Consider the following 18,039-nt stretch of genomic DNA (forward strand, 5'->3'; position numbering starts at 1 on the left):
CCCATGCAGTCTGGCTTTTGTCCTCTCTGCATTTGAATCAGACAGCTTCATCTTCCACTCTGCCTGAGTGCTGGGGGGGTCATTGAGAGTACAGGAGAAACTGTTTCCCTGCTCTTAGTTCCAGTGCCTGGCCCCACCCTGGCCCATATCAGCTGGAAGCAGATATTAGAGAGAGAGTCTGGCTTTGCCCATATGACTCTGGGCTAGAGCATGCTCAGTTGTTCTGCAGGAATGGTGCATCTTCAGTCTGGTCACATGTAGGAGCTGTGGGGGAATGGGCGTACTAAGTCACTCTATGGGAATGGTGCATACACAGTCTGGTTAACAACAGGAGCTGAGAGAGGCTTGAGCATGCTCGGTAAGTATGGATTCTTCACAGTCTTTAGCTGCTAAAATTGAAAAAGACTCTATAGAGCATGTGCAAACTGTAATTTTTAGAGGTTTATAAACTGGCTAAATTTGCTCAGATTTCATGGGGACACTGCAAGGCACATTTCTGACACAAAGGCCACCCCCCTCCCAGCACATGTCATAGAATATCAGGGTTGGACAGGACCTCATCTAGTACAACCCCCTGCTCAAAGCAGGACTAATCCCCAGACAGATTTTTGCCCCAGATCCCTAAATGGCCCCCTCAAGGATTGAATTTACAATCCTGGGTTTAGCAGACCATTGCTCAAACCACTGAGCTATCCCTCCCCCCAGGCAAGTGCCTGCTCCAAAGCATGGGAGCACTAGAGATGTTGAAAGAAAAAGTCACCTGAATTTTTTAATATGGGGGAAAACATGTATTTTCCCTAGCCTTGTTCTCTGAAACGGCTCAACCATTTTGGCTGAAAATGAATATATCAGCCTAGGGCAGACACCTGCCATGTAAACTTGCAGAATGAATGGTTAAAATTTGACGAAGTTATGAGCAGCTGAAAACAGGGTCTGATAATTGGTAGTGCTGGGCAACATAGGCAGGACTTGCATATATGTATATATGTTACACACTCTCTCACACACACACAATCCATCCTTCTTTGAGATACACTCAGTTGAAAGAGCAAAAATCTTTTCTTACAATTTTTTCCTTTAATTTGGTGGTCTAAATTGAGACACTATGTTATGTTCATAGCATAATAATTGCTAACACATTAATTATCATTTAAGAATGTATGATCCTTCTATCTCACTTGTGCGTTTGGGGAACCTAGTGAACGAGACGATATGTGCATTTTCTTATTGCCTGCCATGCTAAGTGCTTAGCAAAGTCAACAGAGACAGTAATCTGAACAAAGAAAAGGGATTTGCATTGAATTACACTGAAAGCATAGTTACATTCACAATCTAAATTCGCCTGAAGAGTGGATACTTAGATTTGAATTAGAATAATTTGAAAAAAAAAGTTTTGAGCTTTAAAATAGGAATCCGTCCAAGAAAAAATCCAATTTTGCAAATTCAGACAACTTTCTATAATGAAGTCATTGTAGTCTAATTTAGAGCCAATGGATAGGTTGTGAAACATATCTACCGATTAGAGTAGCGGGAAGTTTCTGTTATTTAACACTTGTGGCAATGGAACGATGGTGTACCCTACTGTATGGTGACTGTATGAATAATTGTGGATTTGGTTGAATAAGTACAGCGTGTGCTAGCATGAACAAGCTATGCTGTGTTGCTGTTTTAGTTTGCTGGCAGATTGTCTGCTAAGAAAGGTAAACACTAGATTCTTGCCCCATGAACGACTTCCTAAAATATTTATTGTGTTTTTAAATTATTTATACTGCTGTGTATTAGAAAGAGGTACTATATGCATTTATGAGTACTAATGGGAAATTTTTGCACTTATGGACACTGGTGCAAAAGTTAATACTGTGCAACTAGAAATGAATTCTGCAAGGTAACCAAACTCATTACAATTGGGTACTGCTGCATGCTATATTGAAAGAAGGCTGGTCTTTTGGTTAAGGAAAAAAGACTGGGACTCAGGAGATACAGTTTGATGGATCTACCACAGACTTCCTGAGTGACTTTGGACAAGTCACTTAGGCCCAGATCCTCTTAAGCATCTAAATGTATTTGAGGAACAGGGCCTTAGGGCCTGATTTTCAGAAATGCTAGGCAACTGTTGCTCCCATTAACTGCTGGAGTTGTGGGTGCTAAGTACCTATTATCTTAATATGTCTGTGGCTCAGTTCCCCATCTGCAAAATATGGACAATAATATTTCCTGTCTTCCATGCTGTGTACATCAGAAGCAGGAAGCCTGATAAACAAGCAGTGGGGCCACTGGACGATCGAGACGCTAAAGGAGCACTCAAGGATGATAAGGCTATTGTGGAGAAACTAAATGCATTCTTTGCACCGGTCTTCACGGCTGGGGATGTGAGGGAGATTCCCAAACCTGAGCCATTCTTTTTAGGTGACTAATCTGAGGAACTGTACCAGATTGAGGTGTCATTAGAGGAGGTTTTGGAACAAATTGATAAACTAAACAGTAATAAGTCACCAGGACCAGATAGTATTTACCTAAGAGTTCTGAAGGAACTCAAATGTGAAATTGCAGGACTACTAAGTGTAGTCTCTAACCTATCATTTAAATCAGATTCTGTACCAAATGACTGGAGGATACCCAATGTGATGCCAATTTTTAAAAAGGGCTCCAGAGGTGATGCTGGCAATTACAGGCCTGTAAGTCTGACTTCAGTACTGGGCAAACTGGTTCAAACTATAGTAAAGAACAAAATTGTCAGGCACATAGATGAACATAATTTGTTGGGTAAGAGTCAACATGGTTTTTGTAAAGGGAAATCATTCCTCAACAATCTACTAAAATTCTTTCAGGGGGTCAACAAGCATGTGGACAAGGGGGATCCAGTGGACATAGTGTACTTAGATTTTCAGAAAGCCTTTGAAAAGGTCCCAAAGGCTCTTAAGCAAAGTAAGCTGTCATGGAAGAAGAGGAAAGGTCCTCTCATGTATCAGTAACTGGTTAAAAGATAGGAAACAAAGGGTAGGAATAAATGGTCAGTTTTCAGAGTGGAGAGAGGTAAATAGTGGTGTCCCCCGGGGGTCTGTACTGGGACCAGTCCTATTCAACATATTCATAAATGATCTGGAAAAAGGGGTAAACAGTGAGGTGGCAAAATTTGCAGATGATTCAAAACTACTCAAGATAGTTAAGTCCCAGGCAGACTGTGAAGAGCTACAAAAGAATCTCACAAAACTGGGTGACTGGGCAACAAAATGGCAGATGAAATTCAGTATTGATAAATGCAAACTAATGCACACTGGAAAACATAATCCCAACTATACATGTAAAATGATGGGGGTCTACATTAGCTGTTTCCACTCAAGAAGGAGATCTTGGAGTCACTGTGGATAGTTCTCTGAAAACATCCACTCAATGTGCAGTGGTAGTCAAAAAAGTGAACAGAATGTTGGGAATCATTAAGAAAGGGATAGATAAGACAGAAAATATCATATTTCCGCTATATAAATCCATGGTACGCCCACATCTTGAATACTGCGTGCAGATGTGGTCGCCCCCTCTCAAAAAAGATATATTGGAATTGGAAAAGGTTCAGAAAAGGGCAACAAAAACAATTAAGGGTATGGAATGGCTTCCATATAAGGAGAGATTAATAAGACTGGGACTTTTCAGCTTGGAAAAGAGACGGCTAAGGGGGGATATGACTGAAGTCTATAAAATCATGATTGGTGGGGAGAAAGTAAATAAGGAAGTGTTATTTACTACTTCTCATACCACAAGAACTAGGGGTCACCAAATGAAATGAATAGGCAGCAGTTTAAAACAAACAAAAATAAGTATTTTTTCATACAACACACAGTCAGTCTGTGTAACTTTTTGCCAGAGGATGTTGTGAAGGCCAAGACTAAAACAGTGTTCAAAAAAGAACTAGATAAGTTCATGGAGGGCTATTAGCCAAAATGGGCAGGGATGGTGTGCCTAGCCTCTGTTTGCCAGAAGCTGGGAATGGGTGACAGGGGTTGGATCACATGATGATTACCTGTTCTGTTCATTCCCTCTGGGGCACCTGGCATTGGCCTCTGTCCGAAGACAGGATATTGGGCTAGATGGACCTTTGGTCTGACCCAGTATAGCCGTTCTTATGTTCTATGTCTCTCTTGTCTACTTAGATGCTAACCTCTTTGGGGAAGGGACTGTCTTTTACCACGTGTTTGCACTGCACCTAGAACAATGAGTTCCCAGTCTCAGTTTGGACCCCTGAGTACCACCCTAATACACACAAATAACATAAATATTAATTTAAATAGGAAATTAATGACAGATAAGGGCTTAAGGACTTGAAAATATTAAATGGGAAGGATCAGATGACCATAATGTTTATGATTAAATTACAATACTTTAGTTCTTTGCATTTACATAACATGTTCCATCCATTTGCTATGCTGATATTAATGGATTACTCCTTTACAACAAGCCTGTGAGGCAGGTATTGTTACTACCATTTTACAGATGAGGGAACAGAGGGTGGAATGAATTCTCCTGTCACATAACAAGTCTATAAGCAGGGCTAGGACTAGAGCTGGAGCTGTGGAAATCATTGATTTGTTGCTTTGCTGGTAGTTCTGAAAAATTGGTGGGGGGTGGGAGGAAGACAATGAATTGAAAAGTAAAAAAAAAAAAAAAAATCATTTCAAGTCAAACAAAAAGTTTAATTCGACCTGAAACAAAATGTTTCATATTGATTTAGGAATTTATTTATTTATTCTTCCATGAACTTGAAGGACATTTCTAAACAAAAATCATTTCAAATTGAAACATTTTGATTTTGGGGGAGGGGTTGAATGAAAATTTGGCAAATTGGGCTCTGGGAGTACGGGTGAAGGAGTTGGGAGGGCAGGTGGTGTTCTCTTTGATCCTTCTGGTCTAGGGTAGGAGCCCAAGCAAAGACAGATTCATCCTGGAGGTGAATGCCTGGCTGTGAAGACGGTGGCGCCAGGAGGTCTTCAGCTTCCTTGATCATGGGATGCTGTTCCCAGAAGAAGGACTCCTAAGCAGAGATGGAGTCCACCTATCAAGGAAGGGGAAGAGCATATTTGGATACAGACTGGTTAACCTAGTGAGAAGGGCTTTAGACTAGGATCGATGGGGGCAGGTGACCAAAGCCCACAGGTAAGTCAAGAACATGGAGACCTTGGAGAAGGTTTGGAATTTAGGGGGAGCAGAGGCTGTTATAGCAGGGATAAGGGAGACACAAGACAGAACTGGGGGGAAATCAAATCAGTATCTTAGATGTCTGTATACTAATGTGAGAAGTATGGGTAATAAGCAGGAAGAACTCGAAATGCTAGTAAATAAACACAACTATGACACAGTTGGCATCACAGAGACTTTGTGAGATAATACACATGACTGGAATATTGGTATAGAAGGGTACAGCCTGCTGAGGAAGGATAGGCAGGGGAAAAAGGGAGGAGGTGTTGCCTTATATATTAAAAATACACTTGGATTGAGGTTGAGATGGAAATAGGAGACAGACTTGTTGAAAGTCTTTGGGTAAGGATAAAAGGGGTCAAAAACAAGGGTGATGTCCTGGTAGGGGTCTACTACAGACCACCTAACCAGGAAGAAGAGGTGGATGAGGCTTTTTTTAAACAGCTAACAAAATCATCCAAAGCACAGGACTAGGTGGTGATGGGGGACTTCAGTTACCCAGAATCTGTTGGGAAAATAATACAGTAGGGCATAGATTATCCCATAAGTTCTTGGAATGTATTGGACACAATTTTTTATTTCAGAAGGTGGAGACAGCTTCCAGGGGAGAGGCTGTTCTAGATTTGATTTTGACAAATAGGGAGGAACTGGTTGAGAATTTGAAAGTGGAAGGCAGCTTGGGTGAAAGTGATCATGAAATGATGAGTTCATGATTCTAAGGAATGGTAGGCGAGAGAACAGCAAAATAAAGACAATGGATTTCAAGAAGGCAGATTTCAGCAAACTCAGGGAGGTGGTAGGTAAGTTCCCATGGGAAGCAAGTCTAAGGGGAAAAAACAATTGAAGTTTTTCAAAGAGACATTATTAAGGGCACAAGAGCAAACTATCCCCCTGTATAGGAAAGATAGGAAGTATGGCAAGAGACCACCCTAGCTTAACCAGGAGATCTTCAATGATCTAAAAATCAAAAGAGAGTCCTACGAAAAGTAGAAGCTAGGTCAAATTACAAAGGATGAATATAAACAAACAACACAAGTATGTAGGGACAAAATTAGAACGATCAAGGCACAAAATGAGATCAAACTAGCTGGATACATAAAGGGTAACAAGAACATTTTTTTACAAATACATTAGAAGCAAGAGGAAGACCAAGGACAGGGTAAGCCTGTTACTCAATGGGGGGGAAGGCGGGAAATAACAGAAAATGTGGAAATGGCAAAGGTGCTTAATGATTTCTTTGTTTCAGTTTTCACCAAGAAGGTTGGTGGTGATTGGACGTCTAACACAGTGAATGCCAGTGAAAATGAGGTAGGATCAGAAGAGGCTAAAATAGGGATAGAACAAGTTAAAAATTACTTGGACAAATTGGATGTCTTCAAGTCACCAGGGCCTGATGAAATGCATCCTAGAATACTGAAGGAGCTGACTGAGGAGATATCTGAGGCATTAGCAATTATCTTTGAGAAGTCATGGAAGATGGGAGAGATTCCAGAAGATTGGAAAATAGCAAATAGAGTGCCAATCTATAAAAAGGGAAATAAGGACAACCCAGGGAATTACAGACCAGTCAGCTTAACTTCTGTACCTGGAAAGATAATGGAGCAAATAATGAAGCAATCGATTTGCAAACATCTCAAAGATAATAAGGTGATAAGTAACGGACAGCATTGATTTGTCAAAAACAAATTGTATCAAACCAACCTGATAGCTTTCTTTGACAGGGTAGCAAGCCTTGTGGATGGGGGGAAGCGGTAGACATGGTATATCTTGACTTTAGTAAAGCCTTTGATACTGTCTTGCATAACCTTCTCATAAACAAACTAGGGAAATACAACCTAGATGGAGCTACTATAAGGTGGGTGCAAAACTGGTTGGAAAACCGTTCCCAGAGAGTAGTTATCAGTGGTTCATAGTCATGCTGGAAGGGCATAACGAGTGGGGTCCCGCAGGGATCAGTTCTGGGTCCGGATCTGTTCAATATCTTCATCAATGATTTAGATAATGGCATACAGAGTACACTTGTAAAGTTTGTGGACGATACCAAGCTGGGAAGGGTTGCAAGTGCATTGGATGATAGGATTCAAATTCAAAATGATCTGGACAAACTGGAGAAATGGTCTGAAGTAAATAGGATGAAATTCAAAAAGGACAAATGCAAAGTACTCCACTTTGGAAGGCACAATCAGTTGCACACATACAAAATGGGAAATGACTGCCTAGGAAGAAGTACTGGTAGCGGAAAGGGATCTGGCGGTCATAGTGGACTACAAGCTAAATATGAGTTAACAGTGTAACATTGTTGCAAAAAAAGTGAACGTAATTCTGGGATGTATTGGCAGGAGTGTTGTAAGGAAGAAATGAGAACTAATTCTTCCACTCTACTCTGCTCTGATTAGGCCTCAACTGGAGTATTGTGTCCAGTTCTGGGTGCCACATTTCAGGAAGGATGTGGACAAATTGGAGAGTACAGAGAAGAGTGACAAAAATGATGAAAGGTCTAGAAAACATGACCTATGAGGGAAGATTGAAAAAATTGGGTTTGTTTAGTCTGGAAAAGAGAAGACTGAGAGGGGACATGATAACAGTTTTCAAGTATGTAAAAGGTTGTTACAAGGAGGAGGAAAATAAATGTTTTTCTTAACTTCTGAGGATAGGACAAGAAGCAATGGGCTTAAATTGCAGCAAGGGAGGTTTAGGTTGGACATTAGGAAAAACTTCCTAACTGTCAGGGTGGTTAAGCACTGGAATAAATTGCCTAGGGAGGTTTTGGAGTCTCCATCATTGGAGATTTTTAAGAGCAGGTTAGTCAGACACCTCTAAGGGATGTCTAGATAATACTTAGTCCTGCCATGAGTGCAGGGGACTGGACTAGATGACCTCACAAGGTACCTTCCAGTTCTATGATTCTATGAAATTTGACACAAATTTCTAAAATGTTTGTTGACCTGAATCTGCATTTATAGATGAAAAAACATTTCAGCCAAAACATTTTGCCCAGTTATAAATAGAGCCCGGGTTTCTTCACAGCCAATCCTGTGCTTTCACCACAAAATCATCCTCCTATCAATGGTTAGAATCAAATAATCTTTCCATTCCAAACCAACAATTAGGTAAAGATACTGACATAAATACAAAAACTACTCCTCCCCCAAAATATCCAACTACCCCATCTCCCTCATTCAGAAACAGAAAATACATATATAAATGACTCTGATGATGTGGAAATACTACAAACAATGAAGATGGTAGTGGAGTCTGGCAGCAGGGTTATTAAATTTTATCTGCATTTACACAAATCCAATTTTTCAAGTGTTTATAACTTGATTAGAAAAAAAAATAACCAGAGAGGTTATTGAAATTTGTCATACAAAATCCAAGTCTGGGAGTCATTTATTATATGGTTTAGCATGTAAATATAAAACCAAAATTCAGACATTTAGCATTCTGTCAGGCATTTAAAATTATATTGGGGGTATTTAAATATTTTTTTTAAAAGAACAAACTGATTTAATATCATGTAGTTTTTTTAAAAGTTCAATTATCCACAGTAGGATCATTAGCGTTCCCCAGACCAGAAGGGAATGAGAGTGCCATAGAGACAGAACATCCAGCTCAACAAGGTTAAGAGAAATGGAGTGGGGTGATCCCAAAAGGAAACAAATTAAATAGCTGAGATATTTTGGGCCCTGTGCACAGGTTCAGCTCAAGTCCAAGACCCTACGAACCTATGTAATGTCCCTTAAGGCATAGCTCTACTCTAAACTGTGATTCCTTAACAATGGTATTGTATGGTTCTCTTTTTTGCTCCTCAGTGATTTCCAGATCAAATTTAACTAATAAATACAGGATGGTTTGTTGTTTCCCCCCCCTAACTGCCAGTCCTAAAACTCAACCTGGGGTTTGAAAATCTAGCTGGGGTCTTTCCTACTTCCCTATCACCAATTATAAAAATTCTCCAACTTCTCTCAGTTACAGCTTTCCTACCTGACTGTGCTTTGCAAAACCTGCAAAGGTATAGGTAACTGAGATTTGGCTTTACAATTGGAACATAGGACCTGATCCTAGTCCCATTAAAATCAAGAGCAAAACACCCATTCCATGGACAGAATTGGGTTCTTAGTCAACAATTCTGTGTATTGCGCAGACATTCCTCCTTGTATTGGCCCCAAGAAATTGAGAGACATAAAATGTAGTAAAAAACTGTCATTGAAGAAGAATGGATCTAGTTACACACTGTGAATAGAAACATTGAGTGATACAATTTTTGCAGTTACTTTTCAGAGCACATAGACACTTTAAGGATGAGGTTGTTGGCACTGGGTCTCCAGCTCCTTTGTACCACTTTTGCAGTGTAAAATAGTCAGTAATTTACCTCAGATGCACATCTGGGACATGCTTGCGTAGGTAAACCCCAGTCTCATACTGCCAGTCTACACCACCCCCAACAACCTCACGTATACGGGGAATGTCCAGAGCACCTAAGCAATTCTGGGCTGGCAGAAGGCTCCAAGGGGGCTTTTGCAGTCACGATAGGTTAGAGCAGCCCTGAAGCTGCTCTCACTTATATAGGGATCTAACAAGATTCTAGATGCTCCTTAAATCAGAGCCATGCTTTGCCACCCTCTCAGATCCTGCACTGAGCATGGTTCAACTGGACTCAAGGATCTGGGCCTAAATTCCTAACCCTAAATGAGGCTTTAGGGGAGCATAGAGAAGTACATTTCACCTTTAGTGGTTAAGGCATGCACAGTATCTATTTTCAGAAAGATTTTTACCCCGAAAGTTCTATTTAAAAAAAATCCCTAAAGGTGAACCAAACTCTAGAGAATTTTTAAAGGCTCTCATGGCCCTTTTTTTTGAGAAACACCTTGCTGATCTTATTACAAATGGGACTGCAAAACACTGATTGCTGAAACAAGTTAATACTAGCAGGGGTCGGCAACCTTTCAGAAGTGGTGTGCCGAGTCTTCATTTATTCACTCTGATTTAAGATTTTGCGTGCCAGTAACACATTGTAATGTTTTTAGAAGGTCTTTTTCTATAAGTCTATAATATATAACTAAACTATTGTTGTATGTAAAGTAAATAAAGTTTTTAAAATGTTTAAGAACCATCATTTAAAATTAAATTAAAATGCAGAGCCACCCGGACCGGTGGCCAGGACCCGGGCAGTGTGAGTGCCACTGAAAATCAACTCGCGTGCTGTCTTTGGCACGCGTGCCATAGGTTGCCTACCCTTGTGCTAAAGCGTCAGAATCATTAAACAACCCTTCTGCCTTAGAAAAGGCCTGCCCAACCCTTGGCTTCTCTCATGTTTGTACATGTTTTATGTGCACATATGACTCAGATTGACAAACATTCAGATTACTTGAATGCAGTTACAGATCACAACTTTCAAATGATGCTTGACTCATACCTATGTAAACTTTCTATTTTTGATAACTAGGGCATTATGCTTGAATAGGTAACATTAAAATTGATTTTTCCAGGCTTTCACAGCCTTGCTCTGGTTTCCATGATGCAACAGCAGAATGGATTTTTTTAAACTGAATGTATCCCAAAGAGAACAGAGAATGTTAACATTAGTCTTAGTAAAGCTACAGTGAGCTTCACACCAAAGACTCAAGCTCTGGGAAGTGAGTCCCTGTAGGACCACACAGGCAGGGGCGGCTCTAGGCACCAGCAAAGCAAGCACGTGCTTGGGGCAGCCCATTTGCAGGGGCGGCAGGGATCCAGCATGGGAGCTGAGATCCAACAGGGGGCCCTGGCAGCTGTAGTTCCTTGGTTAGCTCCCTGCCTAGAGAGTCAGCCCTGGAGCAGGGAAAGAACTACATTTCCCAGCATTCCCTTGGCCACTACCAACAGGAAAGGGCGGGAGGGAGGGAGGAAGCTGAGACCTCATGCTGCAGCCTGCTATGAATGGAGAGCTGCACTGTGAGTAGGGATTCCATATTTTAACATTCAAAAAATAGGACACTCCACGGGGAGGGAGGGTAGCCCCACCCTGCCACCATCCACTCCCTCCGACTGCCCCCCACAGAAACCCCAACCCATCCAACCCCCCTGCTCCCTGTCCCCTGATCATCCCCTCCCGGGACCCCTGCCCCAACTGCCCCCCAGGACCCCACCCCCTATCTAAGTCCCACTGGTCCTTGTCCCCTGATTGCCCCCTCCCGGGACCCCACTCCCTATCTAAGCCTCCCTTCTCCTTGTCCCCAACTGCCCCCTCCTGAGACCCCCCCAACTTCCCCCCTGGGACCCCACCCCCTACCTGTCCCCTGACAAACCCCTGGGACTCCCATGCCTATCCAACTGCTGCCTGTCCCCTGACTGCCCCCATGAAACCCCTGACCAATCTAACCCCCCCTTCTCCCTGCCCCTGACTGCCCCCCCGAACCTCCGCCCCATCCAACCCCCCGCTCCCTGTCCCTTGACTGCCCCCCCGGAACCCCCTACTCCTTCTCCAGCCCCCCAGCCCCCTTACCGTGCCACTCAGACCAGCGTGTCTGGCTTCGCGCAGTGCCAGACACGCTGCTGCATACATGCTGCCATGCTCCCCTGCGGAGCCACAGCCCCCCCCCCCCCCCAGCACCTGCCTTCCAGATTTGAACACCTCAAAATTCAGGAGTGCTCAAGCTCAGTTTGGGCAGCTGTTACTTCATTTCTCCCAAATCAAATATACTGATCCACTGTAACTTGCTGTAGAAAAAGTAGGATAAAATTGAGCAAGAAATGCTTCCCAGTGGTTATTAGGACTGGAATTGCTATTTTCAACAGCCATTGCCTTTTTTTGTTTGTTTGTTTAAAAGGAAGACAGTGATATTGCATTGGCAAATTCCCCATAGAAAGAAAGAGTGGAACAAAAGAATAATAAAGGCACCTCAACTTTTCCTCATTTATGTAGGACAGTCTTATAATATGCATCCAGATATCCTCCAATCACACAAGCTGAAAATTGTTCCACTTTACTGCAGTTCTGTAACCATATGGGAACCAATCCTGTCTGTGTTCTGTGCACATCTAAAATTCCTGCTGAATGACCTGCCCTGGGAGCGAGTTACCAGTGACCCAGGGCTGCAGCGGAAGGAGGGTGCAGGTGTGTGTGGGGGGGATGAGCCCAGGGCTGGGGCGGCAGGAGGTGTGTGTGGGGGGTAATGGTGGGGGGGTAGGGGGAACCCAGAGCTGGGGCGGCAGGGTGTGTGTGTGTGGGGGGGGAGAGCCCAGGGCTGGGGAGGCAGGGGGGTGCGGGTGGTGGGAGAGAGCCCAGGGCTGGGGCGGCAGGGGGGTGCGGCGAGGAGCCCAGGGCTGGGACGGGGGGAGAGGGGGGGCAGCCAAAAATTTTTTTGCTTGGGGCGGCAAAAAACCTAGAGCCGGCCCTGCACACAGGACAGTCTGTGAATTCAGTTGTTGCAAGCCTTACAGCTCAGGATGGAAAGAAAGACTGAACAATGTCAATATCCATTCAATTAATTCAATTTTGTTTTACTCTGAGAGAAATAGATCACTTAATGAGCAAGAATGAATTTGCAAAACCTAGAGCAAAACCGGTAAATTTATGTGCTTCTTTTTTCTTTTCTTGACGATTTCTCCATTGTATATAATTGATACTTTCACTGGCTTTATAAGATTTAAAGAACTATTTTAATCCATTTTATTTAAGAGTTTGTTCTCCAGTTTTTTTGTTTATTGGGGTTTTTTTTAGCTCTTTTAGAAGGGTGTATGCTATTGCTTTCACCAGTGAACAGTTCGCAAACATTCGGTATGTGTTCATGTCTTTCATAAAAGGCTCCATTTTCAGAGAGAGAATCTATTTTCAGCAAGCACAGTCCATTCAAAATCATTCCTTTTATCAAAACAGTAAGTATTCATGACAGCATGCACAACTGACAGGAGCTGATTCACCACTGAATTATTACCATAGGACTCTGGTGTAGCTCTATTGATGTCAATGAAGTTATACCAGTATGAAACTATGATAACTCAGTCCCATAGTGTTAATGTCATGGCCATTTTGAAGAACCGTTAAAAACCGTAAAACTGTTAAGGCTTTGCAGGAACTGCAGAAACAACAAAGTGTATTCCCTGTTTTTTTGGACTAGTGGTAACATAATTCTTTATCTCATTTACCACCTTTTAGCTGGAGATCTCAAACTATTTTAATAATATTTAAATAAGCCTCAGACTGTTCTATGATGAAGGGCAAGGTGATGATACACAGTGAGTGCCTCCCTTACCTCTAGAATGCAGTCAACTCTGTCCAATAGCACTAAATAGCATTGCCTAACAATGTAGGGCAGGAAGTGAAGTGGAATATCATAGCCAGCTGAAGCTGCAATGGGAATTTAGGCTTGCAGAATATAATGACATACATTGGAATTTGGCTAGAAGACTTTAATTAAAACTCTCCTATCCTTAAAGAAAGTTCCAAAAGATCTTTAATAAGCACAGGGGGTCAGGAACTCAGCTTTATGCCTCATGCAAAAGACAGTAACTTCAGCAGGACAATTCCTGGCAGCACCATGCTGTCACTACTTTGTACTGACTCAAAAGGAAGAGGAGTCACACCTGGTAAATCATCTCCCTATTTCCTGAAGCAACTACTTATGCCCAGAGATCTCTCTACCAAGCATTGACAAAATCCAACACAGCCTAGCCTATGTGATCTGACAGGATCACAGCTTAGTTTATGTGATCTGCTTGGATCTGACAGGCAGCAGGAATAAACTAAATCCTTTATGTCTAATGATTTGAAGAGCTCCTAACATATCACTTTACATTTTAAAAAAAGTTTATTGAAAATTTATTTATTTTATTTATTCGTAATGCACTCATTGTTGTATTTTCCAGGCGCATCACAGAAACTGAAACCAACTTTGCCAGCAAGTGGGAACAGGGCAAACAAATGGCATAATTCAGTTCTACACTGACCTCAAGCAAAATCTCTGTTCACAACCCTCTGCCCTCTACCGTTTGTCTAGAATCTTAGCTCCCTGATGATAAATACCTATTGCAATAAATAACTAAATCAAAAATGAATTTGGGCTCTGAAGGATCTCAGAAAGGTTCACATTCTAGATCCTTGGGACTTCCACTAAGGATGCCCATCCCATGGAGTTCTATTCTATTCAGGTTCTTATACTGTGCCCATCACCATGGTCAGCCCTGGGGATGAAGTTCAAGAGCTTTCCAGTTACATTGAGCTTTTGTGTTGGTGTATAAAGGAAGAGATGGTCTCAGAGGCAGTCGTGAGTTTCACAAAACAATTAAATTCCATACCTTGATTTAAAGCTGTCAGGCGGCATGAGTTCCAGTGTATGTGTTGGTCCATATAGATTGACAACAAACAGCTTTATCGTTGGGTTGGTTTGACCTGCCTTTGAAAAAAAAAAAAAGAAAGTAGAAATTTTAGCATGTAACATTGGAAATACTGACAGCTAAATATACTTAAGGAATACATATATTTCAATATGTTTCAATATGTTTTTCATAACCTGAAAACCCTTAAAGCGATCTTCAATTGAAAACAATAAAATTCTGTCTCACTATCTCCCATGAATTGCTCTGTCACGTCAGCTACACACTTGAAAATGTAGCTCAAACCCCAAAGTACTGATCACATACTATCCATCATGCTGCTATTCACTGAAGACAGATACCGTAATGCAAAAAAATTGACCAGTCACATGACAGTAATTGGGAAAGTATTTTGTGAGTTCTGTATGTAGATGGAAATCCCATTAACATTTTATCAGAATTGTGCATGTTCAAAGGCAGAATATACCCTGTGGTGTTTAGGACTTAGGGCTTGTCTACACAGCAAAGCACTTTAGAGGGCTGTGAATTGTAGAGTGCTCTAATGTAATGAGTTCTAGCTACCCTATGCAAACCATGATGGTGTGCTCTAAAAGGTATCTAGTTTGCATTAATGTAGCCTTGTTAAGAGCCTGCCAGCAGGATCTATATGGGGCAGTTAGATTGCAACACCTTAGACTGCTTTACAATCCACACCCCTCTAGAGTGCTTTGCTGCATCGTGTAGACTAGCCCTAAGATTCCAGAACATAAGACCATGTGAAACTTGTAGCATGAACATGCATACATGCCAAGAAAGCACAGCTGACATTCTTTCTTGTTGGGTAGTTAAAAATCCAGTTTAAATGAGCTTTGTAATAATGTTCTAGTAATAGATCTAATATTCTAATGTGTACATTCATGCTAGGGGACAGCCAAGGAAGAACCATTAGGATCTCTCACGTCTCTAAAGACTGCTGCTGACAAAAGGGGAACAACCAAAGAGAGGGTGATAAATAGGATTGGTGGTGGTGGATGAAATGTCTGGGGGAGGAGAGGAAGGTAGATCAGATGGTATCCTGCACCTTCAAATATTTTAAGGTTCACATTATCAGTAATATAGATATTACTCAGATCACTGCCTATCGCGGTAATGAATGTTGTCTCATTGTTTCCTTGTGCTCCTCCATCTGCCTGTTGTAGTCACATGTTGTCTTTTGTCTTGCATTTAGATTTAGATTGTGAACTCTGGGGCAGGGAACATCTTTTTACTCTGCACCTGTACAGCACCTACCACAGTGGAGTCCTGATTCATGACTGGATCTCGGAGGCACTACCACAATAAATAAATACTAGATTGTAAAATTTTATATGATTTTGTAAAATAAAATAATTAAATATCTATTTGCAGTTTGCCTGCTTCTGAGTAGCTCTGAAATGCTCAGTTAATTTGGAGTGGTAATTGGACTCCTGCTTGCATTTTCCACAAATTTAAAATCATATCCTCTTTTCAGTTTTACAGACTAAAATGGATTTTAGATCTGGATAAGGTTTTTTTATTCTGGGATCAAGCTACTAGGTATCTATGTGGATTCACTCAATAGCTGCTAGAACTGTTAAAACATGTCTTATTAGAATCATTCATGGTTTACTATTGAGCCTGTGTTTCGCACAGAAATAAATGTAGTTCTCCTTAAAATAGCATCCCTAAAGTAATCTTGTGCTGGATAATCATCTTGTTGAAAAAAGGATACAGATAATTTAAGGTAAATGGTAGGGAGCTAGGGAAGAACAAATCTTCATTGGATTTCTTCCCAATTTTTTTTTTTTAGGGTGTGGGGAAGGGTCCCTCCCTTCTTCCCCTCCCCCCCCCCCCCCCCCCGAAGAACAGGTCATATGCCAAGGTCATAAAGACTGAGGATCCACAGGAAGTCAAGACCCTGTGTGTGATGTGCTGTACTTCAATCCACGGCCGCTCCAGAGTTCCATTACAGGCTCTTCCCATCTCCATTCTCTGGCAACATATCCCCAGTAGAGTTTCTCCAGGTGGTGACCATCACCAGAGTCTCCTTACTCTCTTCAGGTGGGTTGTGTGTGGGGGAAAGGAGTCAGAAAGTTGAGTAATGTTAAGTTTGGGCTCCGCAGGGCCAGTGGGTAAAGGCAGTAAACCCCCTTAATCCTGCCCTACTCCCACCTTGCCCCACCCCTCTCCACTGTGCAGATTCCAGGACCCACAGAGAGTTTTCCAAGGAGCCCCAGGGAAGCAGAAGAAGAGGCAACGCTGCTGCAGAGGAGGGGACTTCCTGTTCATGCAGAATGGGCAAAATTATTTGTGGGTCAAGAAAAAATGATCAAAACCACAATTTTTACCACTTCTAGTTAAAAACTAGCTTGTGTATGCTTGGCTCATTGCAGGGATATTTACAGATCCAGTGTGGTCTTTAAAAGATGCCTCGCTGAAATACCAACACACATTTTCTTTGGAAACTGCACTTATCACATTTCTAGCCCAAACCCGATGTCCGCCCATATCTAAGTGGTGCAGGACAGGAGACAGGTGTATGTGTGAACCAATGATAGGCAAACATGAAATTTAGAGGATCACTTAGGTTGAGTCTCTAGATGTTCATGTGTCCGCAAAATTAGGGACTGATCTTTGAAATACAAAAGAACATGGGTAACTTTCCTCATGTGAGTAGGTTCCATTAACTGCAGAGGGATGACTCATGTGAGTTATCCCTCTGCATAGGTGTGTAACTGAAGGTTTTGAGGGGAAATATTTTGTGTGAGATTTTGAGTCCTTTCAGCTTCCAGTGAGGTCAGAAATGCCACCAGAATGGCTTTCCCACACCTCCACTTCTGCCAAGAACTGGGAATTGAAACAGCAGTGACAATGAAAAATATATGCAAAAACTTTACACTGGGTGGTTTTTTTTTTTTTTTAATTCAAAAATGGTTCACTCTACCTCTTTGTCAATGGATTATATCATCCATTATATGCTCCTATGTATGGAAAATGTAATGCACATTTAATTCCAGGCATGTCAACCCTACAGATGTCCTAATTCTGTTACCCTTACTTGTACTTACTCCTTTACACTCCACAGGATTATTGCCTTGAATAATTACTACTGTGTGTGAGTAAGGATTGCAGAGTCAGACCCCATGTGACCATGTCAGACCCCATGTCACAGTTTCTGCATGATGTAAAGTGAAATCCTGTGTTAAACAACAACTTTTATCTATCCATGTTGCCTAACCACAAGCTTAATTAATAAATGATGTTTAACTGGAAGCTAAATTGTTATTGAATAGACAAATTAAATGAAGATAATGTTTTTCATTAATGAGATTACTGAAATAATATTGTGCATCTCTTTTGTGCTGAATTGCTAATGCTTTGAGATTTTTCACTTCTTTGTAGTGCTTTTTTTATTTTATTTTAAAGAGTTCCTTGTATATTTTTTCTTGGTTGATTAATTGCTTTTAGCCATCAAAGCTGACAGAATTGTGTGACTGGTGCTCCTAGGTGCTATCATACTACAAATACTAAATTATAATC

The 18,039-nt window shown here is 41.6% G+C and overlaps 1 protein-coding gene across 1 annotated transcript in view; it reads right to left on the minus strand.

Moving 5' to 3' along the window:
* DPP10 (dipeptidyl peptidase like 10) overlaps positions 1-18,039 on the minus strand; it is a 440,672-nt gene that overhangs the window by 47,297 nt on the left and 375,336 nt on the right. Inside the window, exon 10 of the mRNA XM_065412943.1 lies at positions 14,464-14,561. Within this exon, the coding sequence (XP_065269015.1) occupies positions 14,464-14,561 (98 nt within the window). The remainder of the gene's footprint in view (positions 1-14,463; positions 14,562-18,039) is intronic.

This window comes from Emys orbicularis, chromosome 11 (genome assembly GCF_028017835.1).
Source record: "Emys orbicularis isolate rEmyOrb1 chromosome 11, rEmyOrb1.hap1, whole genome shotgun sequence".
NCBI classification, from domain to species: Eukaryota; Metazoa; Chordata; order Testudines; family Emydidae; genus Emys; species Emys orbicularis.